General features: G+C 36.6%; 4 protein-coding genes and 1 pseudogene across 4 annotated transcripts; 2 read left to right on the top strand and 3 right to left on the bottom strand.

Moving 5' to 3' along the window:
* Positions 1–110: 110 nt before the first annotated feature.
* Positions 111–3,665, top strand: LOC105771417 (wall-associated receptor kinase-like 14). Its single transcript, XM_012592881.2, has 3 exons — positions 111–924; positions 1,936–2,013; positions 2,106–3,665. The coding sequence occupies exons 1-3, from the start codon at positions 216–218 to the stop codon at positions 3,338–3,340; spliced, it is 2,022 nt and encodes a 673-aa protein (XP_012448335.2). The 5' UTR covers positions 111–215; the 3' UTR covers positions 3,341–3,665.
* A 1,765-nt stretch (positions 3,666–5,430) lies between these two features.
* On the top strand, positions 5,431–6,276 carry LOC105769143 (uncharacterized; annotated as a pseudogene).
* A 133-nt stretch (positions 6,277–6,409) lies between these two features.
* On the bottom strand, positions 6,410–9,061 carry LOC105769142 (octanoyltransferase LIP2p, chloroplastic). Its single transcript, XM_012589595.2, has 4 exons — positions 8,234–9,061; positions 7,875–8,139; positions 7,590–7,740; positions 6,410–7,005 (listed from the first exon to the last, which is right to left on the bottom strand). The coding sequence occupies exons 1-4, from the start codon at positions 8,347–8,349 to the stop codon at positions 6,677–6,679; spliced, it is 861 nt and encodes a 286-aa protein (XP_012445049.1). The 5' UTR covers positions 8,350–9,061; the 3' UTR covers positions 6,410–6,676.
* A 3,734-nt stretch (positions 9,062–12,795) lies between these two features.
* On the bottom strand, positions 12,796–15,552 carry LOC105769141 (probable E3 ubiquitin-protein ligase ARI8). Its single transcript, XM_012589593.2, has 2 exons — positions 13,376–15,552; positions 12,796–13,054 (listed from the first exon to the last, which is right to left on the bottom strand). Exon 1 carries the CDS (start codon positions 15,308–15,310, stop codon positions 13,391–13,393), a length of 1,920 nt encoding a protein of 639 aa, XP_012445047.1. The 5' UTR covers positions 15,311–15,552; the 3' UTR covers positions 12,796–13,054; positions 13,376–13,390.
* Positions 15,553–16,379: 827 nt separating this feature from the next.
* On the bottom strand, positions 16,380–25,371 carry LOC105769140 (exocyst complex component SEC3A). Its single transcript, XM_012589592.2, has 25 exons — positions 25,059–25,371; positions 24,640–24,710; positions 23,216–23,296; positions 22,950–23,017; positions 22,693–22,795; positions 22,206–22,351; positions 21,665–21,782; positions 21,059–21,163; positions 20,759–20,860; positions 20,535–20,672; positions 20,249–20,377; positions 20,076–20,156; positions 19,920–19,994; positions 19,638–19,811; positions 19,391–19,544; positions 19,235–19,299; positions 18,812–18,982; positions 18,647–18,726; positions 18,308–18,389; positions 17,857–17,954; positions 17,654–17,762; positions 17,452–17,520; positions 17,102–17,167; positions 16,932–17,021; positions 16,380–16,714 (listed from the first exon to the last, which is right to left on the bottom strand). The coding sequence occupies exons 1-25, from the start codon at positions 25,231–25,233 to the stop codon at positions 16,604–16,606; spliced, it is 2,661 nt and encodes an 886-aa protein (XP_012445046.1). The 5' UTR covers positions 25,234–25,371; the 3' UTR covers positions 16,380–16,603.
* Between the last annotated feature and the right edge of the window lie 13 nt (positions 25,372–25,384).

The following is a 25,384-nucleotide window of genomic DNA, read 5'->3' as shown; positions in this document are numbered from 1 at the left end:
TGATCATTGATGAAAAAAAAAGATCACACCAAAGTTTCAGTCTCACAAGCAACTGCATTAAATTCCTTGTATTATTCAACCAAAGTCTTTCTTTCTAGGGTAAGTGCATGACCTCTGAGAAAAGAAAACAGAATTTCCTTTTGTTTTTCAATAAAACTCTGTTTGATCAATACGCTCTTTCTTTTGGTTTACAAGTTTCTTATCTGCAAAAAAACATGATTCTCAAAGATCCCGTCTTTTTCTTCATAGCAATCTTTCTACTTTCATCAATCACAGCTCAATCATCCAAGTGTAATCGATCATGCGGTGACAAGTTTGTTCCTTTCCCATTTGGATTCTCTGCCGGCTGCCAAATCCCTCTAAACTGCAGCTCCAATAACCAACAGCTTATTGCTGATTTTCGGGTCCTAACGATAAACGCTGATCGTATAAAGATCAGTATTGAAGCCACTTGCAACCGTCCACTCCAAGTCTTTCACCGTCTATACGGCCCCAACTACGCCCCAACATCCCAGAACGCAATTCTATTGCAAAACTGCAGCTTGCCGAAGCCATGCATGATTCCAACGACCATGGTTTACACTCATTTTGAGGAGATTGCTTGTCCTCCTAATACCAACAATATAAGTTGTTATTCGGAGAACATAATTAATGGCTTCGTTGATTACGGCAACGTAACTCGCACCAATTGCAAGTCCTTTTTATCGTCCATATCGGCTGAATCTTTCAATGAATCAGGCGTACTGGAGGTCCAGGTGGTTGAGCTAGGGTGGTGGCTCCAAGGACGGTGCTCAGATATTTGTTCTGAAAATGCTACTTGTGATGAAATCGTTCCGCCGTTCAACGGACAGCCAGGAGTCCGTTGCAGCTGCAAACATGGGTTCATTGGTGATGGATATCGTGCTGCCGCTGGTTGCCGGAAAGGTCAGTTCTTTTATGCCGAATTTCTTTGGAAGTTCTACTTTTAAATTATTATTCACCTTGATTTTATTTATTTATTTTTCTTTGTTTTGATGCTGCATTCAAACATTGCAGTAAAAACCCACACCTTTGCCAATGCCAAAATAGAAGTCTTCGGAGAATAGGAATAATCAAATGATATCTTTCAGCAGTGTTTTTTTCAACTCTTTTAGAAATACTTTAAAATGGTCTGACATTGTTGCAAAACGAAGCTCTAATTAAACACGAAGAGTTGGCTAAAAGAACAAGATATTAGGAACAATGGCCGTTTTGCTCGGTATATAGTTATGTTGCCAGTCGTCATTTTGTTGGAGGAAAGGCTAGTCCAAAACCTTACTGTTTGGCTCAAAAGGAACCAAGTTTTCTATCATCATATATCACGCTGATAACATAGAGAGATATAGACTCTTTTTTTTTTATACGATGAAAAACCGCAAGATGCGGTAGTAAGAGAGTAACCTGAAATTGGTGGTTACACCTAACGCCGTTGAGGGACCCAGTGGTAAACTTTTTAGTAATTTGACATATGGGCAGTTTATCACCGAAGCTAGAAACAAGATTACAATGAAAATTATATTAGTAAAAAGCTAATTTTCCTATATATAATTCATTTACAAGCAAGGAAAAAACGATAGAGAAAGCAACGGCATTAGAATCCAATGGTATTAGGTAGCTCTTGGCTTCTGATGGTGCAAAGACGAGAGCTTATCTCTTTATGGTGAAAAAGGAAGTGATCAAGTATAACGGTCCATTTCATGCATTGACTGACTGGGCGAAATTTGTAAATTTATAGCAGAAAATGATCATTTAAAATTTATGGATAGCAAACAACGTAAATTCTTAGTATAATTGCGCATGATTTTGTTAATTAGAATGTCGCTATCTGTTTAAATTGTGTATTTTATGTAGAAACTGCAAACCTTTTTTTGTCTTATTGTAGTTCTTATGTGTTTGTTGACATGTGAAACTAAACAGCATCTCCAAAGTGTAACCTTCCAAGATTCATTTCTGGAAAATGTAGAGGAACGACTAGAGTCGCTCTTATGGTTGGAGGTAATCATAATTTAACATCAAACATTCATATTTTATTGCCATATGGTTGGGGTATCCTATGCAGCACTCATATTGGTATTCATATCTCTCAGGCATTGCAACAGGAGCTCTTTTGATGATCTGTGCAGTTCTGATATGCTGTTGTATGAAGAGGCAATCCAATTCAAAAGACAGACACAGCACGAAACGCCTCTTATCAGAAGCTTCACATATCAGCATCCCAATTTATACATACAAAGAAATAGAGAAAGCTACAAATGGTTTCTCAGAGAAACAACGGCTTGGAACTGGGGCCTTTGGAACAGTCTATGCAGGGAAACTCCACAACAATTCATGGGTTGCTATTAAGAGGATCAAGCATGGAGACACTGATTGCATTGAACAAGTCGTGAATGAGATCAAGCTAATTTCATCTGTCAGCCACCAAAACTTAGTTCGCCTCTTGGGTTGCTCCATAGAAAATGGTGAACAAATACTTGTGTATGAGTTTATGCCCAATGGTACGTTATGCCAGCATTTACAAAGAGAGAGGGGTGATGGACTTGCCTGGCCAGTTCGCCTTACCATTGCTGCTGAAACTTCACAAGCCATTGCTCATCTGCATTCTGCTATAGACCCCCCAATATACCACAGGGACGTCAAGTCAAGCAACATTCTTCTAGATTACAATTTCAGGTCCAAAGTAGCAGATTTTGGTCTTTCTAGACTTGGAATTACTGAAATATCACACATCTCAACAGCTCCTCAAGGAACTCCGGGATACCTTGATCCTCAGTACCATCAAAATTTCCATCTTTCGGACAAAAGCGATGTTTATAGTTTTGGGGTCGTTCTCATTGAGATCATAACAGCACAAAAGGTAGTGGACTTTTCTAGGCCTCATAATGAAGTTAATTTGGTTTCTGTTGCTACTGACAGAATCAGCAAAGGGCGTTTAGATGAGATCATAGACCCATTCCTAGAGCCATACAGTGATTCTTGGACGTTATCTACAATCCACAAGGTGGCAGAGCTGGCTTTTAGATGCTTATCATTTCAGAGGGAGATGAGACCCACAATGATGGAAGTAGCAGTGGAATTGGAACAAATCAGGCTAAGTAGATGGGTTCCTGCAGAAGAAATCACTTGTGCAGCTTCATCAGAAGTATCACCTTGCTCCTCCTCATCCAATATAAGCGAGCAACCGCTGAGCATGTCAGTCAATAATAAAAATGGACTGGAAAATAAAGGCCTATTCATGTTTCAGATGACTAACGTTGGTTGCGTGAACTTGACCGGAAAATCGGAGGATAATTCTCCAGTGTTAACCGGAAAAACTGGAAAATAAAGCTCACCTTCATCGAGCAGTTTGCTGAATAATGCAACCCATTAACCATAAGTCGGTCTTTCTTTGGATTTCAACTTCATCTCAGCCTGTTAATACTTAGTTCTATCAATTCGGTCAAAGTTTTGTCCCTATGCGTATAATTTCTAAGATTTCCTACTCATTGTATATATGTCTGTAGACACAGCCAAAAATGCTTCCATCATTGTCTTTTTCTCACTTTAATGTATCATAAAAATGTTGTTTGGGGGTGTGGATATAAGACCTGAGTGACAGATGAAAAGAATATAGCTAAAAGAAACAGGCAGATGCTATACACTAATTATCATCAATGACTTTATCATCCAATAGTAATAGCGTCATTTGTGCACCTCTTAGTGGAAACAATTTTGAATTATATACCACGACAGGGTACAAGGTCGAATCGGATTGTCATATGTAAGATAAACAACACCTTATTTTCTCGTCAAAAATAAGTTTATTTCTTCTATAATTAGCTTGACATGTATCCATGATTCCATTCCTCAAAGCCTTTACCTTGTTTAAGTTAATATTGGAGGAAGGCCTGATAATTTGTTAGGCCTATATTGTTAAAATTAAATCCATAGAAAGCTAATAAACTAATTGATGGGGCTTTTTGCCAATGGAAAGGGTCCAACAGCTGACCAACTTTGCATCGGGTTGCTTTCTAATTGCCTAATAACTGAAAACCACCTCGTAGTTGTACCTACGGAGAACTTGGGGTTCAAGCGGTGACGGACGACCAGCAACTTCAATCATCTTGCTATAACCATTAAAAAAAAATGGAACTTCAACCCGAGTGCCTTGGATTTCCTGTCCCAAAGTTCAAATTTTCAACTGTCATAGACTCTTTATTCATTCCGTAAGTATATTTCTCCTAAATTTCGCTCAAATTTGTTACTTTCTTGATGCTAAAATGTTTTTTCATTGAAGTCGGAATCTCACTCTCATCTCCATTTCTCAAACTCTAAAAGCTCCTGCAAGCGATATCGTTCTAAGAAATGGAAGTGTTGGGCTTGGAGATGCAACTCATGGTCCAGACTCAATATAATTTTAGGTTCTTCTTTTGCATCCGGATTCGGTCTAAAAAATAAGACTAAAATTTTATCTAAATCTGACTTGAATAAAAATACTAAAACTTAAGGCCAATTTGGTTCGTCCGTATTAATTTTTTATATAAAAATAAATTTTAAAAAATATAATATATCAAATACACTAATAAATAAATAACACTAAGATATGTGCAACTTAACAAACAAATATCTTTAAAGTAGTAGCAAAATTAATAAATAAACAAAAGTTATACAATATTCAAATAATATCAATTAAATCTAATAGTGAAATTGCAATAAAACAGTAGAAACAATAATAATTTTTTTTACAAATTTGGGCTAAGCTTGAGCAAAAAATTTTACTTAGACTAGTCCCGTTTAGAAAATGAACCAATTTTTTTTGTTTAAATTTATTTTTCGAGTCTATATTTTTATTTAAATTCTTCCACTTTTCAAATAGTACTTCCGATCAAGTAAAATTACCCAACCAATGATTAGGTATAGATTTATCAAAGAGTACACCTTTCAGCTCTTTCTTGGACTTTTGCATGTATTAACATTTATTCTTCCTGCTTTATTTCAACAAATAGAACGTTTTCCTTTCTTTTTTTTTTTTAAATAATGCAGGGTATTTTATGTCTGAAGTAGAAGGGTTAAATGAGGAGTATAGATTGTGGAGATTGAGCACTTGGGGAATAGTGTATGCTTTTGGGTCTGATCAAAACTCTCAAGTTTGAACCATACTGGGACTTTGAGGGAGAACTCTGGTCTGGCTTTTAATACATTTGGTGGGGTGGAATCGTGTCATGGTAAATCGGGTTCAATTTCCTTTCACGGGCTAACTCACCAGCTAGTGGAAGAGAGCAAATTGATGTCAGCTGCTTTCCAAGAAGACAAAGGATCATTCCTCTGGGTTTTGGCACCTATTGCATTGATTTCTTCATTGATCCTTCCACAGTTTTTCTTTAGCTCTGCAATTGAGGCTTTCTTCAAGGACGACACACTCGTTGGTATTCTATTTCAACTTTATCTTTTCCTTTTATACATTCTTTTCACAACTATTGAGTCAAAATTCTATTAGTGGTACTGCGGTGTGTGTGGAAACATAAACATGTAATTGTTTTGCATGGTTATAATATGCAGAAATTGTGTCCTCTTTTTCCTTGGTCTTGGGGTGTTCCTTCTTGTGACTGATCATGTTCAAAGGCCTTATTTGCAATTCAGTGCCAAGAGGTGGGGTCTCATTACAGGACTCAGGTTTACCTATCATCATCTTTCTTCACAATGGGTTTCAAAGTTGTTGCTCCTTTACTTGCCGTCTTTTTAACTTGGCCTGCGCTTGGCTTCCAAGCCTTGGTTGCAGTGGCTCCTTTCCTGATAGGCTCTGCTGCTCAACATGCATTCAAGACGATTCTTGATAAGCATCAATCATCTTGTTGGCCCCTGATTCCTATCATTTTTTAGGTATTTGGTCTTTTTACAGGATTCATATTCATCCTAAAGACCAAATAAGATTATTGACAACTTTGCAGTTGATTTTACAGGTGTATAGATTGTATCAGTTGACCAGAGCTATTCAATTCATTCAGAACTTCACAGTTCTCGATGAAAGACTCTCAGAGAACCCCGGAAATGTTCAAGCGAGGCGGTGCAACTGCCGGGATGGTAATCACTTTCCAGGTCCTAGCTGTGGTTTGCCTTTGGTCGTTGATGGCATTTCTCCAACGGCTTTTTCCTTCTAGACCGGTTGCAGAGAAATATTGATGATTGCAAGGGTGGTATATTATTGCTATCTATGGTTTTTGTGGATTTTGACATTTGAATCTTCCAAGTGTACTCCTTGGATATCCATGAAATTTCAGGGCCCAAGGCATGTTCGTCTGAAGTACATAAAAGGGGAAATTGAGGGTAGCATTTATTTTTGTTTATTTATTTTATCCTTTGTCATAGTTCAATAAAGAAGCAATCATTATTTATGACTGAAAAAGGCAAAAAGCTATTGAATCCTCGTCACAAACAATTCATTCTTTTCTTTTTCTTTATGGAATTTCAATCATATAAAACAAAAATAGAAATTTCTAGAATTATTCAATTCTATAATCTGCAAATTTGGACATATAATGTTATAGGATAAGCAAATCTTACACGTTTCTGCTCTAAGAACTGAGAAGAGGAAACTTGTTCATGACTTGCAGGGTAAAGAAGCATTAATAAATATCTTGTTGTCATAAGGCAATTTACTCTTCTTTCAGGCTCTCCAATCTGGTTAATGGTCCTCTCTCCAAAATTCAGGCACAGTGATGGCCTTTTGATGGATTTCAAGATTGAAAACTTCAGAAAACTCCTTAATCAAGGACTTGTAGGAGATATCAATCAACTGGTAATCATCAGGAAACGGTTTAACTGCCTCAGCATATTGTGTAGATGACTGAAATTCTTGAAGCAACCCCTTTATGCTTCCGACTTGACGATGACGTAACCCACAGGGAACTATCCAGCTGAAGGGAGTTAGGTCTGTGGTGACATTAAGTGCCAACCCATGGTAGGTTATCCACTTGGATACCCTTACACCAATTGCAGCCAATTTCTGATTTCCTGTAGCAAAATTTTGAAAAGATCAAAGTCAATCAAAGAGGCCAACCTTATTTTCTTCTAATGTAATTAGATTAGAAAAAGATATTGTACTATCGATATAAGTGCTATTGCCGTAGACAATAGCGAAATCATCACCGTGTGCAGGTCCAAGCTGCTAGACAACACAAAAACTGCACTGTCCGAGACTTGGTCCCCATGATGCCATGACCCTCCTCAATCGGTTATGAAAATAATCAAACCACAACGATTGCTCTATCTTTATTTGAAGGCCTAATATGAATGGGGTGAATCTATAAAACCTCTTTGTCCCCTTCAGTTATAGTTACCAGCAAAAGATATCTAATTCAATATAACAAAATAACCAAAAAGAGAGAGAGAGAGAGAGAGAGAGAGAGTTAAGGAGCCATGTAGACTAGCAGGGGATGCCTATTTCCTCTGCCTGCAATCCCCTACTGTAAATATTCAATTTCAAAGGGAACAAATTGTTAAAACATTGCTGACAAACTTAGAAAAACAGGTTTGCTTAGCCATTCAATAATTGGAAACAGATCAAGCATCAAAAGAAACAAGATAAGAAATCTTACCAATCCAAACACCCGTTAACCCTTCAATCCTAGAAGCTTTGATAGAAAATGTCGATGAAAGAACACGAATCACCACCTCCTCAAGTGTCCTAAGATACCAATGAAGATCCATCTTGTGATTCCGGAGATTAATAATAGGATACATAACCAGCTACATTTAAATACAGGTAGTATATAAAAAAAGAAGAAGAAGAAGAAGATAAGTTAGTCCAAAGAGAAAATCACCACTGAAATCAAATTAATTTCACATTCTATTTCTTATCCATCTAGGTTTTGGAACTATACCTGTCCAGGCCCATGGTATGTAACTTCCCCGCCGCGTTCAGTTCGATAAACATCAAAAGGAGCTTCCTTTACGTCAAAATTCAAATAGTTTTCCGAGCTGCCAGTGCCCATTGTATAAACAGGGTTATGCTGAAGAACAATTAATGTATCTGGGCAATCCTCATGTTCTTGTAGCAATGATTTCTTCTGTTTAACAATCTGTTTCTGCCAAGACCATGCCTTTTCATATGGAATAAGCTCCTTGTGCAAATCAAAACACTCGCACCTATGGAATTTAAGTTAAAAAGCTTTGAGTTTTGGGGAAAGGGAATGAATGGAGTTTGTTTGTGAAAATGCTTGAGAAAGGCGGAGGGACTTACGACTTTGTTTTTGTTGGAATTACTGGGTTGAGTTGGTGAGGAGGATCCTTTTGTTGCTTTACGGTTGTGCATGTTGTTGGGATAGTTCTGAAACACAGATTCGTTGCGAGAATCATATCTTACAAATCTCTGTAATCAAGCATGATCGTAAAACATTGGAATTTTACTGAATTTACTAATCCCTCACTGCGGGCGAAGAAACCGAAGTTCCAAAATTGATGCGCGAATGCAACTCAGCAATTTAGTTGGAGGATGTTAAGGTCAAGTCAGACATTTCATCTGCTAATTTCTGGGCTATTTTGTCTTTTCAGGTGATACCATGTAAGCCCTACCTCCAAATCCTCACCGACTATATATATAAAGCTACCTGATGAGGATCACTGAAATTTTTTTTTAAAAAATGCAACCTTGAAGTTCTTCAATTAGCTGTTTGCTTCGGCTGCGTCTTATTTGCAGCGTTGTGATTAACTAGAGAAATCAATGCCTTCTTCTTCTTTTTTTATCATTTTATTGTTACTTGTGATGATGAGAAACCAGCTACTTCCTTTTGCCACTTATTTTCTATAACTTCTGTTTCTAATTGCATATTTTGATTGATTTCCAAGGAAATTTTTGTGAAATGAAATGAAAGATGAAGGTTGCGAAAGGAACCTTTTTTATTTAGAGTGGATGGAATTGCAGTGAAATAGCGGCGATGATGATCTCAAAACGACCTTTTATTTTCTGAGGCATGTCCTTATGATAGAGTCTCAAGCACTTTTGAGCCGCATCTTTCATTGCAAGAAAAGGCTGTTTATCTAAAAAAAATTTTCCATACCCTGATTTTGCATGAAATGGCAATTTCGCTTCACCACGCATTCTGGGCACATGAACTGTTTTGCAATTACAATTCCATCTTCTAAGCAGCTTTTTTTTTTTTTTGAGTTTTGGGCTAATTATCAACATTATATTCATTTTGACAGTTGTGAAGGATAGATATTCTGCATACATTTAATAGTTGTAATTCCCCTTTTCGAGTGTTGAGAGGATATATGTCTACTTCAAAATAATGTCTTGTTTAAGCACTAAACACCCAGAAAAGTCAAGCAGCCCCATTGCAATCGAGTAACGAATTCGTGTGTTTGTGTTAAATTAGATGAACTTATTTGTAAATATTATAACATGTTCTAGTTAGGAACATATAATAGTTAAATATGTGCATTAGTAATAATAAACATAATTAATTGCATCATACATCTCCAGTTTTATTTTTTATTTTTTTTATAATTGTAATTTTATTGCCCAAGAAGCAGCAAAACTCGTACATCAGAACAAATAAACAGAGCAGTGGTATGAGCCTTCCCAAAAACCCTTCCATTCCTTTCACACCAAATAGCACGGATATCAGCATTCCATGTCAGCTTCTAAATGCAAACAATAGGGACTTGCCTTTGAGAAAAGTAACAACCCAATTCAACTCTTGCTGCCACGTACCAATCGCTCGACTGATATTATTACATAATTGCAAGACCAATGATTGATTTTGGCAACAATCTTCTCAATCAAAGCCTTGCAATCAGGAATAGAAAGCGTCCTAGAAACAGGAGGAAGTCCAAGATATCGAACCAGTAACCTGCTACCTTGAACCCAGTGATCTGAAATCACAGAATCCAACTCATCTTCTAAGACTCCAGCAGCAAATAATTCACTCTTTGAAGTATTTAGTAGCAAGCCTGAAAACAAGTAGAACTCCTACAATAAACACCATATACCAACCACAAATGATAAGGAGGTCATCCGCAAATGATAAATGAGTGAGCTGGATTTTGTGGTATTTAAGGTGAAAATTGAAGACATCATGATTTGCTGCAATCTCTAGCAACCGAGAGAGAACATTCATTACAATGACAAACAAATAGGGGGAGAGAGGATCCCCTTGTCTCAGTCCCTTTGCACCTTTGAACAATCAAACCAGACCACCATTTATAGAAATTGAGTAATTAGGAAAAGTAACACAAGCTGCAATCCATCCAATCAAAGCATCAAGAAAATTTAAAGCCCTAAGCACAGAGGAAGAGATTCCCAGTTAACTGAGTCAAAGGCCTTCTGCAAATCAACCTTAAGGGCACATCTAAGGAGAGATTTGCTTCCTATTGTAGCCTCTCATCAGTTCATAGGCCAGCAGGATATTATCATTAATGTTTCCTCCCCTTGATGAAAGCACTCTGGCTTTTTAAAATAAGACCAAGCAAATAAAGTGTAATCCTGTTCACCAAAACTTTACAAAGACATTTATAAACAGTAGTATAGCAAGCAATAGGCCTGAACTCTTTAACATGCTTAGGATGTTCGCATATAGGGACAAAAGTGATTGTAGTAGCATTAAAGGCAGGCAATAACTGATAGATGGAACTGAGCTGCTGCAAGGAAATCAACACCAACAATGCTCCAAGCAGCTTTAAAAAAATAGGCAGTGTACCCATCAGGGCCAGGAGATTTATCATTTCATTGCTCAAAAAGGGCAGTCTTAATTTCAGCATTAGAGATAGGACGGGCCAAGTCAACTTGAGCAGCAGTTGACAGAGAACAAGGAAGCAGTTCTCTAAGAACCTGATAAGACCAACCGACAACCTTGCTATCAGCAACCCCAAGAAGTCCCTGATAGAACTTAGAAATCTTATTGACAATATGATAATGACTTTATAATCGATTCCCATCATCTTCAACAAGAGCACGGATGGTAAACTTGCTCCTTTTAACAGCCACAGTCTTATGAAAAAATTTAGTATATTGATAACCCTCTCGAATCCAATGAACCCGTGCCTTTTGTCTGTAAAACTGCTCCTCAGCATTCTGCAAAGCTTTAAACTCACCATGAAGCAGCTAAAGTTGTTGAAAAGAACGCGAAGAAGAACCATCAGCAAGTTCAATCAATTGTAACTCCTCTAACTTAGCTCTCTTCTTCTTTACCCTCTCAGGAATCTGACCAAAAGCAGCAACATTCAAGGCTCTCAAATGAGCTTTAAGTCTTTTTAGCTTAATGAAGAGCCTAAGCATAGGGTTAGGATCACCGTGAACTTTCTTACCCCAAGACTCAGCAACAATATTCATGAAGTCCTTATGTTTAACCCAAAAGTTGAAAGAGGAGAGTAGACAGGCTGATCAAGCTAAACAATAGAAGGACAATAAGCAGATGAACCAGGCGCGAGGAATTCAACCTTAGAGCCATGAAAATATTGCAACCAATTGGTATTGACCATGAAAGTATGACTCTGATGATTAGACCAGGTATATCTGGGACCTACAAAAGCATGGTCAACAATACCTATAGTCCGGACAAATTCCTGGAAATCTGTCATGTCAGAAGTACTACCTTGAGAACCATCAAAGCAAGAACTCTCCTCAAGAGAAAGAGAAACATTAAAATCTCCCCCGAGAATCCAAGGAAAAGAGCCAGCCTGTCTATCCTTAGCTTCAAGATGAGACCAAAGTTAAAATTTGAAGATAGACTTGTACAACATTATTTGCTCAAAATTGGTCCCTCTAGTAACTTTTCTTTTTGTTTAAGTTTTCTAAAAATAGTAAATTTAACCCTCTCAATCTTTAAAAATATAGAAAAATTAAAAAATATATAAATTTCTTCCATATGCCAACAAATTAAAGATAAGGAAAGAAATTATTATTAACCACTACTACTATAAACTTTGAACTTTTAATACATTATAAATCATTAAATTTAACCATAACATTGTTAGTTTTTTAACCAAATATTTGAATAGAATGAAATAATATCTAATTGGAATTTTAAATAATTTTTAGGTTTATTTTTAAAGTTGAATTAAGTGACATGAGAGAATTCCAGTTTGTTTTAGTGCCAACGATAAATAGTAGAGATTGACATTGGAAATAATATGATATCATTTAGGTGATTATTAACAAATAAAATTGTAACATAAATTGTAAAAAGAAGAAATTAAAATAAATATTAAAATTGAAGTACAGTGTTAGGTTTGAATTTGAATGAGCTTAGAAATAAATTTAAAAATTTGATTTTAAAAGAGAGGAGAAGACGAATAGTTAAAAGACATTAGAAATAGAGCAAGTCTCTTCACTTTTTTTTTCCTTTTTGAGTTTGCATGCTCACACACACACAAAAATTAGAGAACCTTCAATAAGAAGGGTGCTTCAAGACCCTAACACTAAGGAAGAGTGTGGTTATGTAGAAAATAGGAGGAAAGCATGCAGAAAAAGGATATGAAGAGTTCTTCTAGTTTAGGGGTTTCAATTTTTTTAGAAAAATTTTAGAATTTTTAACAAGAAAAAAAGTACACAATCAATACATCATAAGGAAAAAAGAGATAAATAATACTAAGAGAAAAAAGAAGACAATACATCATAAGGATAAAAGAGATGAATTAATTATAAATTGTAAAAATATAATAAAAAGTATATTTAGAATTTAAAAACAATGAGTTTTGTTTTAAGTTTTAAATGGATTTATGAATTTAATTTCGGTTTTTTTTTATAAAAAATTGAATATTTTAGTGTCCAATAAAATAAACCAAAATTCAACCGGTTTAATAACATGTAAACTAAATTATAAAAGAACCCAAACCGAATTATGGGTTGGATTTGAACGGTTTTTCTGGGCCCTGAAAAGCACCACGTGAATTTAATAAACCAAGAAAGGGGTAGCTCAATCAATACCAAATCTTCCAATTCATTGTATTTGGAAGTGAGCTACAAGTGAACCAGTTTAATTAAGGTAATCCTCCAGTACATGCAATCTATTCTAAACAAAGATTAAACTTTAGTGCTGAGTTATTAATCCATTAGCTTCCCCTGTAAAAGAAGAAAAATCTTTGGTGAATCTTACCCAACTTGATTAAACTCAAAGTATTAATTTATATAAGCATCCCACTATGCAAATAAAAAGTGGGGGTACTGGTACGCATATCTGCAACATAAAATGCTATTGCGTTATGTATGAAATCATCTCTATGGATGAAATCTGGAAAATAAAATAGAAGAAAGAGATATTCTTTATTTAAATACGATTCCTTGTTAACCTGGAACATGAAATACTATTCCTCATCATCTCCATGGATGAAATCCTAAAATGTTTGAAACTAGCAAAATGGTGAAAAGATAAATTAAACTCACCCTGTTTGGAGTCATCTAAGGTTCCGGTGCTTCAGTACACATTGCGCATGTAGCCGAGGTCCTGGAATTGGCATAAGTGCAGACATCACAAGTCCAAGACCCTCGCCCACACATTGCACAATTAGTGGCAGAACTCTGATTTTCGTAGGAACAATATGCACAAGCCCATGGTTCCATAGCACTGGCAGCGGCGGCAGGGGCAGTGGCAGAGTTATCGTTTATATTTGTATCCAAGACTGGAGCTGCATTAACAGCAGCAGCAGCCCAATTCGACTTTCGTTTCTTTGAAACACTTGACGAACCTGAGTTTACATCAGATAGTCCATTCTGCAAGGCGGCAACCAAGTTGTCAAAGTAATTTCTAGTCACCCTGGTAAGCAATGTAAGCTTTTTGCGGAACTCTATGAATCCCTCCACCGAGATCTTGTCTTTCAGGTATGATTGCAGCTCCTTTTCTGCACAATCGTGAAGCCTCTCCAAGCCAGACTCAGCCTGACCTTGCAAGTACTCGAACAAGTTCCTTTTAGCCTCGCATTCCTCAGGCAAATAAAAACCATATGCATAGGTCCATGCAAGTACCCTCCTACATTCGATTATCTGTTTCCAGGCCTCTGTTACGAAACTGATTTGAGCCAAAGGTTGTGCTTGAATACGACTAAGAACCTCAATCTGTTCGGTTTGCACTTTTTGCAAGTCGGCAGCACCCTTTTTCATTGAGTTCTGATTGGTGGCCCAACGTTCGAAGTAATGGGTGTATTTCATCACATATTGCTTCGCCTTTTCTCTTTTTTCCTCCTCGGGGTTCCCCTTGAAACGATTGCAAGTGCCATGGTTATTCCAATCTCCAAGGCAGAGCCAGCAGAACTCGTAAAGGCAAGGCGCCCTACATGTCATATGCGAACATCCCATGTTTTTCTCAATTGGCCTTTTGCATTTGGGACAAGGCTTGGTAAAAGCTAGTATGTAATTCACATTTCCAGACTCCGAGCTGTTCTTCGACATCCATTTCGTCACGGTTTCACAGTCCACGGGACGATGAGCATCTTGAGTACAATTCCAGCAAAAGGAATGGGAGCAAAGACAAGAAACATCAAGATTTTCACTCCCGGCGACAAAGTCAATAGCGTTTTCACAGCCTGGGCCTGGACACCACTTGATCATCTTTTTTGATTCAATATATGACATAACAATGTAGCTAGAATACTTGTTTTTCTCTTTCTCCGACGCAAACAAACCCACCATGTCTTCACCCACAGCAGCACGGCAAGATGGATGGGGACACGTTAGCAATAAACTTTGAGGGCCATCAGAAATGGCTGTTTTAATGTAGGAACTCCAGCAATCATTGCAATAACGATGTCCACAAGATGTGGACTTGGTCTCATCACAAGGGTAATCTTCAAAGCAGATTACACAAATACTGCTGCCATGATCAGGTGACTCGATCAAGGGTTCGAGAAACAAGCCTGCCTTTTCACGGGCCGCTTTTTCATCGGCAAACCATGAATCAAAAATATTATTAACACTCCAATTATAGTGAAGGAGTAAGCTACTTGCCTCGTTTTTCGATATAGACAGGACAGAAGAGACTTCAGCGATGTTATCTTTTATACGATGGCGTATATCTGCTTCAGTTAAAACACTAAAGTTTTGGCCAGATATTGGGGAATCATGATCATCTTCTTCAAGTGCATTCTCATCACCATCATCGTTGTCGTCACAATCATGATCACCGTCATCATGCCTGTCGCTGCTTTGGAGTAGATCGTCATCATCGTCATTACGGCTGTCGCTGCCTTGGAGTTGATCGTCATCAAGGCTGTCGCTGGCTTGGGGTGGATGTAAGTCCTCATCCGTATCGTCGAGACAGAAGTAATCGTCGTCAGCAGTATCGTCATAGGCAAGGTTCACATCGTCAGAATCAGAAGCAGCCATAGACAAAAGAAAACTGAAAAACCTAGGAGAAAGATATTACAAGTGGGAGGCAGCTTGAAAATTGAAAACCCTTCTTTGGTTTTGCAAACTCCAAAGCCAAAGCCAATGATATGATGAAAAGACTCAGAATGAATGAGACTTATTTATTGATTGCTTTGTATAATAAAATCCCAAGGGGAAGGGATTCTGTATATATACACTATAAGGCGATAAACCCTAGTATAACTGCTCCTGGTTAAGTAATTCACGCAATCGCTAGTAAAAAAAATATAAAAAAGAAGGAAAAAGAAACGGAATCCTGTGAGTCATCTACTTATATATATATATATATATATATATGCTCACAGCACCCACAAATAATAATAAAATGATAATCCGAATAATAAAATAATAAACGACGGTTTAGCGATACAGATTGGATGTGATTTGGTTAATTAGACATAGTGTACATAAAACCTTTACCCAAGATTTTTACTTTTTTTTTGCTATGAATTCTGAATAGAGCTATAAAAGTTTTTTTATTAGTTTTGGCGAAATTATTAAAATATGAAATTTATCCAACTATTATCATGAAGCACAGAGAGAGAGTGAGAGAGAGAAGAAGGTTCTTAAGAAAAAATAAGCTGCAGAGAGATTCAAATTCAATGGTCTCAATTCAAACAATGAAAGCAACTTGCCACATCACGACGTCGACTCCTAAGTTCATTAGGGTAGGCGTGCGTTTGATAAATAGAATGCATGGACGATGATGAGAGTTTATTTATGGATCCAGTACTTTATAGCTAACATGGAAGTTGCATCCACCAATGTGCTTGACCCTAATGAATATCTTCGTTGCCATTTCCTTGATAAGCAAGCGTACTTCTAAGAGAAAAGAAACCAGCTAGGAAAGAAAATTCAACGTCCATCAAGAGTGCAATCCATGATGTCATAAACCAATCATGTTAATACGTTGGCTGGCATATGAGGAATGGAATAGAACAAACATCGACCCTTCGCACCAACTATGGGGAGATTTGAGAGAATTAAAGAGCGGAAAACCAAAAACTCTTTTAAACCTTACGAAATGTAGAACAGACAAATAAAACAATTTTACATTGAACATGATACAACAGCAACTTCTATCCGATAATGAATGAATATAATGGGTAAGTTTCAAATAAATTGAAATATGGGTTTTGGAGGGCGATTGTCTATTATATTACAATTTTAATAATTAGAGCAAGCTAATAAGGCGCTCCACTCCAAATGGAAAATACAGAAAGATTATACAGAGGGCAAAATCTGTCCCTTTTACATGGAAGCAAGCAGGTCTCTCATTTCACTAACCGATGGAATGGTTTCCGTGGGGTAAATTTTGGCAACAAGTTGGGCAAAGCTATCATACTTGTCCAGAAACTCTTTCTGTCAAATTTACAAGAAATAAAACTAGTCAGAAACCAGCAATATATCACCAAACCAACCAACTCAAATTCCCTCCCTTCTTCCTTCAACCTCAGAATCCACATGGGTTGTTCTAATGCTCTTTCCCATAGCATTGATTAACGATTCACAATGCATAATACTTTGGCAAAAACACTAAAGCCTTGATCGGTTTTAGAAATAGAAGTAGTTAGCTTACCTTGCACTTGTCCCACAAAGAGGGTAACAGCTCCTCAGATGTCAAGTTCTTCTGCAACTTCTTATACATTGCAGTAATTGATTTGTCAACCTGTAAGAGACAGATCTAGATTTAAATTCCATCATTTGAAACAAAGGACAATGTGTTCCAAAAGTTGATCATCAACTCACCCCAGACAAACTGGATTTTAACATCTTCCGGAGATCCATTTTAGACAATCCAAGCTGAAAAGGTATCTGAAATTTGTGAAGGACAAAGTCAGCCAAATCATTCATTTCATAACAATCTGCAAAAGTCTGGAGATGACCACTGGCAGTAATTCATTATTTAAAAAAAAGGCTTTGTTTTTCCAATTTATCATGGGATTCAGACTTTGCTAAAGATGAGAGGGTAATGCAAAGCATATTATGGCTTGTTATGTAAATTTAGTCAAAAGTGGAACAGACGCTCTTGAGGAGCTATCTAATAAAACCCTGCATAAATTATGAACCTGGAAAAGTACAATCAGTAGCATGCTAACCTCTTCCGCTGAAATTGTAAACATTAAATCCTCAATCTTTCGAGCAAATTGGAACAGTCGTTCAAATTGCTGCAAAGAGAAAACAATTGTAAAGACTGAATCATAACATGGAACACTAATCAGTATCTCCACAACCATTTAACATCACTGCTTAAAAATAATGAGTGAAGCAACTAAAAAGCCACCAAGGTGGATTACTTACATAGTATATTATCATGCTGATATGACGTGTACATGCTTGTTCATATGCTTCACTTGCTTGGTGATAAAATTTGGCTAAGGTGGGCACAACATTGGCCAGATCATATAAGCTGCAAAGTATGCATGGAGAGGGACAAAATTAGCCTCAAGAAACAAAAGAAATATTAATACCCATACCCTTAGCCATAGGAAAAAGATGCAGACCTATTCTGGAATGCTGCATAATTCTCTAAAAGAAATATATCAGCATATTTTGGATCCGTTTGTGCCAGTTTTTCAAGAGTAGCAAACATAACGCTAACCTGCCAAACAATATTTGCAATGACAATATTCTTTCAGGAATGCATATTCAGAAGATAATAACATGAAAAAGAAAAAAAGAGTTGATTTGTTACCACAATATGAATTAAATCTTATCAAGAAAGCAAGAATAAAAGAAGCAGCTAAACAGATCATAAGTAGCTTGAAAGAATGCTTAGTGACTTATCATTCTATTTCATGCAACAATTTGCTAAATAGTAGCAACACTAGAACTCTTTACATGCTTAAGTCTCATCACAATGCTAAGGCTACAATATGATCCATCAAGAGGTCACTTAACCACACTACAACTAATCCAAAATAACAAGGATATCAAGCTGAAGATAGGACTTACAAATTTGGTGTATGCTTGATCAACCAAGTCCCGTGATTGTCCTTGAATGTACTGTTCCATGCGGGTGGCTAGAGTTGCAAAGCTGTGCATAAGTACATATGAACTGTTTAAAACCAACTGAAGTAAAACATGACAAGCAAGCATCACATAATAATGTGGAACCTAGCTATGTTGGAGATAATATTGATAGCATGTTGATAATATATGCCTGAAAAGGCAAAAACATTTTCAAACCATAAAGGGAAACAGCTACTTGTAGCTTTTTTCTCTTAAAATTTTTATCAGCTTTGATCTCAAATGTGCACTCTGAAACCTTATAAAGGCTATGGTTCACTTTACCGAGGGATGTACGACAAGACTCCCATTTGTCGCACGTTGCGTTCATTTCTTTCAATTTGATGACAAGCCTCGTCAACAAACTGCAAATCCAGTTGCAGCTTAAACCAGTTAGATTCATACTAAATGCAAAAGGTCATAAAAATTTCAGTTTCCATACAAACATACCTTGCTGAACTGCATAGAAATTTTTGATTCAAGAGCACCAAGCAGGAGACGCACAAATCCTGCTGCATCAGCTTTCTGGCCAGATAGATAGCGCTCTGTTATACCATGCATGGATATGCAACGCAGAGGGTCAATCTTGTATGCCCAATCAACTACAGCATAAAAGTCTTCCTGTAATCCAGAAAAAAAACAGAAATTGAGATTGCAAGCGAGAGAGTGCCTACCAAGCAACATCATAAAGACATAATGATATAAACAAGGAGAACAAAGTACAATGAACGAAAAGAACATGCAAACAACTCTACAATAACGAGCATGCACAAAAAGCACCAAAATTTGGGAAGACATTCTGGTCCCAGAAACTCAGAAACAATAAGGAATGACAGAAAATCTATCTGCAAAAGACTGCAATAGCTTACATACTTGAATCCCATCAAGCAAATCCTGTAGTGACTCATTTAGTGATTGAAGATCAGCAGAAGTTTTACCTAGTAAAATAAAATAGTTACAACATTCTTCAGTTTGAAATTAAGGGAGATTTATTACCACGAATTATGAAGTCACAAGGGAAATGATTACCAGCTTTACTATCATTGTCATCAATATCCATAATGCCCAGATCATCATCATTGGTATCATCATCATAGGATCCACTTTTACCACCATTAGCAACACCTCCAGGGGGAGCAAGTGCAGGAACTTCAAAGCACATGAAGTGTGCAAAGAAAGAACTCTGCAGTTTGAGCCATGAAGGAATAAATTTTCAATAAATCAAGACTAGGGAATGCATGTAACCTCTTGTACTAATAGTGCAGGGAAGGACTACCTCATCTACAAGTAGGGGAATAAAAATTGTCAGCATTTTGGCATAAGCATCAGAAACCGCTGAAGTGTCTGCACTATTCCCACTTTGACTGCCACCTGTGGAAGCCTCCAGCCATACAGTTGGATTTCTTGATGCTTTTGTACTAGCACGGAGCTCATTGGCAAATTCACGAGCCTAAACAGAATTTAACCATTTATGAAGCGTTGTAACCAACATAAAGCTCAAATGAGAAAGATATTTCTTTTTATTGAATAATTGAAAATCTTATTTTGAATTACCAACCTCACGGCGCAGAAGTAAGTTGAGGGAGCTACAATAAGCTTTCCTTAAAGGACCCAAGCAGCTCTTATCAAGACTCTGAGAATAAGCAGAGACAAAATTATTAGAAATATTGAGACAAAATATTTTACAGATGTTAGACTTGATCTGCAATTTGACCTTTAAATGTTGCAGAAGGCGAGCATACGTCCTGCATTTATACCGCAAGTCAGCATGATCAGGCCTCTTCAACTGTCCCCGCTGTTTAAAGCAAGCAGATAAACAACAGTTAGGAACCCTAGTATCACAGTTTATACTTGTTATCAAAACTGAAAATAAAATGAAGGAAAAACCTGAGAGAAATAGCTTTTGTCACCAATCATAAAATCCACCAAACTGGCAAAGTAGTTTCTCAAAAACTCAGAAGCTCTCCGGACAAATGTAGCTTTTAGTTTTTCGAGTTCTGCCCGCTTATCTTTAACCTAAAATAAAGATAAAAAAAGAAAAGTAGGATCTGAATTAGGTACTTCAGAACTTCAGAAACCTAGCCCAATAACAATACCATGTGCCACATGATCTACTGAATTATTTGCCTAACTACAAACTTTAAAACTGGAGGAATGAGACGAGGGTCCATACAGCTCGCATTTTTGCATAACTGGGATCCAAGTTAGGTACTTGAAGGCCACGCAAAGCACCAGTTAACCACTCACATGCTTCAACATTTTGAAGCATGCGAGCCTCATCAAACGAGCCTCCTGTTAGACATGCTGCATACTACAACCAATAAAAACATTGTTAAGGGAAATACAGGCTACATACATAGGCTGAATCTAAACAAAACATAGTAATGGATAACATACCTCAGAAGGGACACACAGTCGTTCAAGAAGCTTATCAAGTTCTTCAATGAGTGATTTATTATTTACAGATTGCATCTCTAACTTGTTGTTGCGGCTCTCTATCTGGTATGTTGTGAAATAGAGTTCACAACAGCATTCAAGGTCAAATGTTGAAGTCAAGAAAATATACAGTTTAATCTTTATAATTTAGTTTCATGAAAAAACTAGCAGCAAACTAGAAGCATGTGAATGATCGAATAATGACTAGAAAGGATGAAAACAGATCCTACATATTAATAGACCATACAAAAGCTTCCCTACCGATTCAATGTCTTCTCTCATATGTCGTAATTTGACATTGAACATGCCTAACCAGTCATCCATGTCATCAACACAACTTGTTGCTGCCTCCAGCCCTTGCAAGACCTGAAAGTTGACATAATAATTAGTTAGCTTAGTAAGAAGCATATAGTTAATGGAGGTGAATATCAGCATCACCAAGTTTAATCAAGATTTTTCACACGAAAAGTTCAAAGGATGTCCTAAACACCTAAAACAATTAAAAATGTCAAAAGAAAAGAGGAAAGATAACAAAAGTTCTTCAAGCACAGCAACATATTCATAGGAACTACTCAGGAGTAGGCAAACATAATGAGGAGCTCTCGGAGAAGAATGATTAGAAATCAAAGTAGAATTGGTTTACTTGAGTTTATCAGAAATGCGAGTAAACAAGACTGCATAGAATATCTGATAAGCCTGTTTGATGCCTAATGCATAAGGGGGTGGGCCTGGACCAGATGAGCCCTAAAGAAAGGGAACAATGCAGGCTATTGATTCGTAAAAATCCCAGCATGCTGAAAGTGAGATTTGAGAATAAAATTAAGGAGAAGAAAAACACAATAAAAAAGCAAAAATAGAAGGAAATACCTCATCTACTAGAGGTTCACTTTCCAAAATGGCATGCACATTTGCTGCTTCCAGAGCATGAAGCTCTCGCTTCAACCGTTCAGAAAATGCTTCTGCTTCACCAATGCCCATGACATAGCTGTGTACCATGTTATGATAAAAAAACATTACGACAGGATTGAGGGGCTTCAGCAATTACCAAACACAATAAACGGTATATTGCCTTTTCAATTATGCAATGAAACAGATGAAGAAAAAGAAATCAAGAATCATATACTAACTAGGAACTATGACCACTACAAGGACCAACCCATATATTCAAATTTTTTGGCTCCATTACCAAGAAATGGCAGATATTACTGCCAGGATAACCCCCCCCCCCAATTTTTCTTATCTCCAAGAGAAGTAAATAGAACTATAACATTAGCTGTGATCTAACCATCTCAGTAATTTGGCAGGTGGTACAAGAATAATTATTATTATTTTTAAATGCAAATGCAACATATAGGTATGGACATTTGATATTCACTGAAGAACGTTAGAACAGAATAAAAGAACATACGTGCCCAAGAGAGCCTCAATGTCCTCTTCCTCTACTTGAGAGACGAGTTCCTTTTCAACAGTCACTTTCATGCCACTTTCTGGTACTGTAGTTGCAACTGGTCCGTCTTGTAGATTTCTTTGAGTAGTGACTGAGGGTGTATTTTCCTAGATACAATATACAAGTCAAATCAATAAAGAAAAGATAGATTTGATAAAACTATTGACATGGGCATTTTAAATTTTAGGGGAAAACAAATTTGCTAGAAATTCTAAGCAAAATCAGACTTAACAAATGAAATTATACTCCTCAGAATGACCACCAATCCACAAGAGCCAATAAGTTAAAATATCCTTAAGCTTTTATCAGCAACTAAAAGCTTATGTTACACTCAGCATAATTACAGCTTTTCTGAGTTCCATGAAGAACCTCTAATTTGCTTTACAAAAAATATTTAGCATCAATTTAGGAGTCAAGAAATTGGAAAGAATAAAATGATCTAGCTTACCTTAGCCCAAAGAGCCATTTCCACAATATCTACACCTACAACTTTGGGAAGACAACCCAGTACATCTTTGCAGATGTTTAAGATACATAATAAAAGGCGGTTCCTGCAAAAATATTTAAGAATAAATTTAAGGAACAATTAATAAAAGAAGATAAACATTTTTGTTGAAGTACCAAAAGAAAGGATCCAAAGAACGGGCAAAAGAAACGGCCAACAGAAAAAGGGTGATAACTTCAGTCCAGAGATATTTCAATTACCTGTCATCAATGTTGCGCATAGTCCACTGAGGTGGAGCAACACTTTGGCTTCTTAGATTATCAAATCCCTATAAGAAGTGCAGTTAGAAGTTGGAGAAATACCCCGTGCAAGGAGAGCAAATAAAAGAAGTTTAAGATTCAAATATATTCTACTTTTGCTCAGTTGCTTCTCTAAATCACATAGACAAAGATCAAACAACATACAGCTTTCAACACAAAATCTTAATTCAACAACCAATAGAAAAAGAACACAAGAAAGGGGTTACCAAAGTAAAAGTGCATCCACTAGGGTCATTAGTCACAACCTCCACCTTTGAAAGATGCTTCAGCTTGTATAACTTTGCAGGCTGCAAAATTTCAATTAATTCTTATGTCAAAATATAATCTTAAAATCAATAAATCTAGAATACCGACCAGTTAAGACTTAAGAACTTCATCCTTAATCAAATAGTTCCCTGCCCTTTGAACTAAAAATTAACAAATTTTGCTTTAAGCTTATACCAGTAACGTTCTCTTCTCACTGATGCTAAAAGTGATTGTATAAATTTATTCTATGTTTCACTTGAAAAGGTAGATAAATGGCTAGCTTAAATTATGTTTATCTTCATTTTCATCAATAGCAAACTTAAGTAAGAAAAGGAAAGATATGATCCATAAGAACAAAGAAGAACGCTACATCCTACTTTCTTCATCTTATGACTCTTGATTCAACACTAATATCTGCAAAAGCCAAATAATCACACATTGATATCATTCTGGTAACATATAAACCTGATGTATGATGAATAATAATCAACTATATTAGTATAATGAAGCCAGAGGGGCAGGCAACTGTACCACCAAGGCCTAACAAAAAATAAATGGGCCAGCACCAATCATACCAGGAATGTGGATCAGTCTGGTACAAAGAACGGGAACGTAAATCATAACTTATTTGGAACATAATTTGATATGGGTAATCTTCTTTAGTTTGCTTAACAGATACATAGTACAATTAATTGGAACACAACGTTTTCAGAAAATACATACAGTTCACCTTAATTAAAATAATATAAATTACTAATAAATATAATTAGTTTTCATAAATGTAAAAATAAATAAATAACCATGGTTAAAAAACTATAAACTTACGAGATTGGTATAAAAATTTAAAAGGTCAAAAATAAAAATAATATCATTAAACTTCTATAAGAGAACAAAAATTAAAAGCCCCAAAACATATTTAAGTCTGGATTCTAAGATCCATACTTTACAGCTATTTTCTGGTGACTATTTTTCTTCCCAGTTTTTCCTCTCATCAAATGCAATTCATTGTTGACTTTTTCTTTATTCTAGAATGCCATGCTTCTTTTGTGAATAGAAGGATCATCAGAATTAGAGAAATAGATTGCAAAAGATCCAGGATTTGGATCTTACAATTCAATTCTCAATTCATAGGTTAGGTAACAAATTTTGGTAACACAAGCCAGCACAGCCGCCGAGGTAAAGAAACTATTACAGCTAAGCCAAATGCAACCTCATGACGACTGCCCCCATCATTCCAAGTTCAGCTGTAGTAAGCTACCACGTAGTAACACTATTACAAGGCTTACTCAATAAAGAATAACAAACTCATAGGACAACGTTTATGCACTTATTCTTGCCTGTCCTAACACACGTTTTCTGAAATATCATAACAAAAGATAATTACCTCAAGAACTCCTCCTGAAGAATACTTCAAAACTCGCAGAAAAGCTTCAGTTTCCTGACCTTTTGATTTCACTGCACAAATGATAGTTCTTCCTAAGCACACGCAACAAAAAAAGGCTACAAGGATCCAGTATTATTCTAAACAAGAACCCCACAAGACGAATAAGAGAACACATGCCACTTCAAATCCAATCATGTTATTTTAATTCAAAAACCCTTCCAAAGCATAGCTAAATACTCCTAGAACTTGAACCGACCTACAAGTTTTTCACAATTCTACAACCGTAAAGATTAGTTCAGTAGTCCATATTTAACACGATTCTAGCATGATCAACAAGTTTTCAGTCGAAAATAAGTAAAGAGGTTATCAGTTTTTCTAAATTGAGGTAAAGAAAACATTGCCAGTGGAAAAAGACGTACCGGAGAGAGCAAGGACTCTAGGTTTAGCCATGTTGCGACCCAATCTGCCAGATTTACCCCAGATCCCGCGGCTTTTAGCGACGCGAATCGACATCACGATCTTCTGCTTCGTGCCTTCGATTGCGGCCTCGCAAGCTCGCCTTAACTCCTCATCGTCCGCGCTCGACTTTGCCATTTCGTATTCCTTCAACCGACGGGAGCTCCCCAGTTGCCGAATCTCCAAGAGATAGATAGAAATAAAGCAAGAGATAAAATGTGAAAATGGCTTGACTAACTCTTTACCAGACACAGACCAAATAAAAAAATAAATTAGGAAAAGAAAGGAA

Source organism: Gossypium raimondii, chromosome 5 (assembly GCF_025698545.1).
Source record: "Gossypium raimondii isolate GPD5lz chromosome 5, ASM2569854v1, whole genome shotgun sequence".
NCBI classification, from domain to species: Eukaryota; Viridiplantae; Streptophyta; class Magnoliopsida; order Malvales; family Malvaceae; genus Gossypium; species Gossypium raimondii.
Note: the sequence above shows the minus strand (reverse complement) of the source record. Positions and strands in the feature narration are given on the sequence as shown.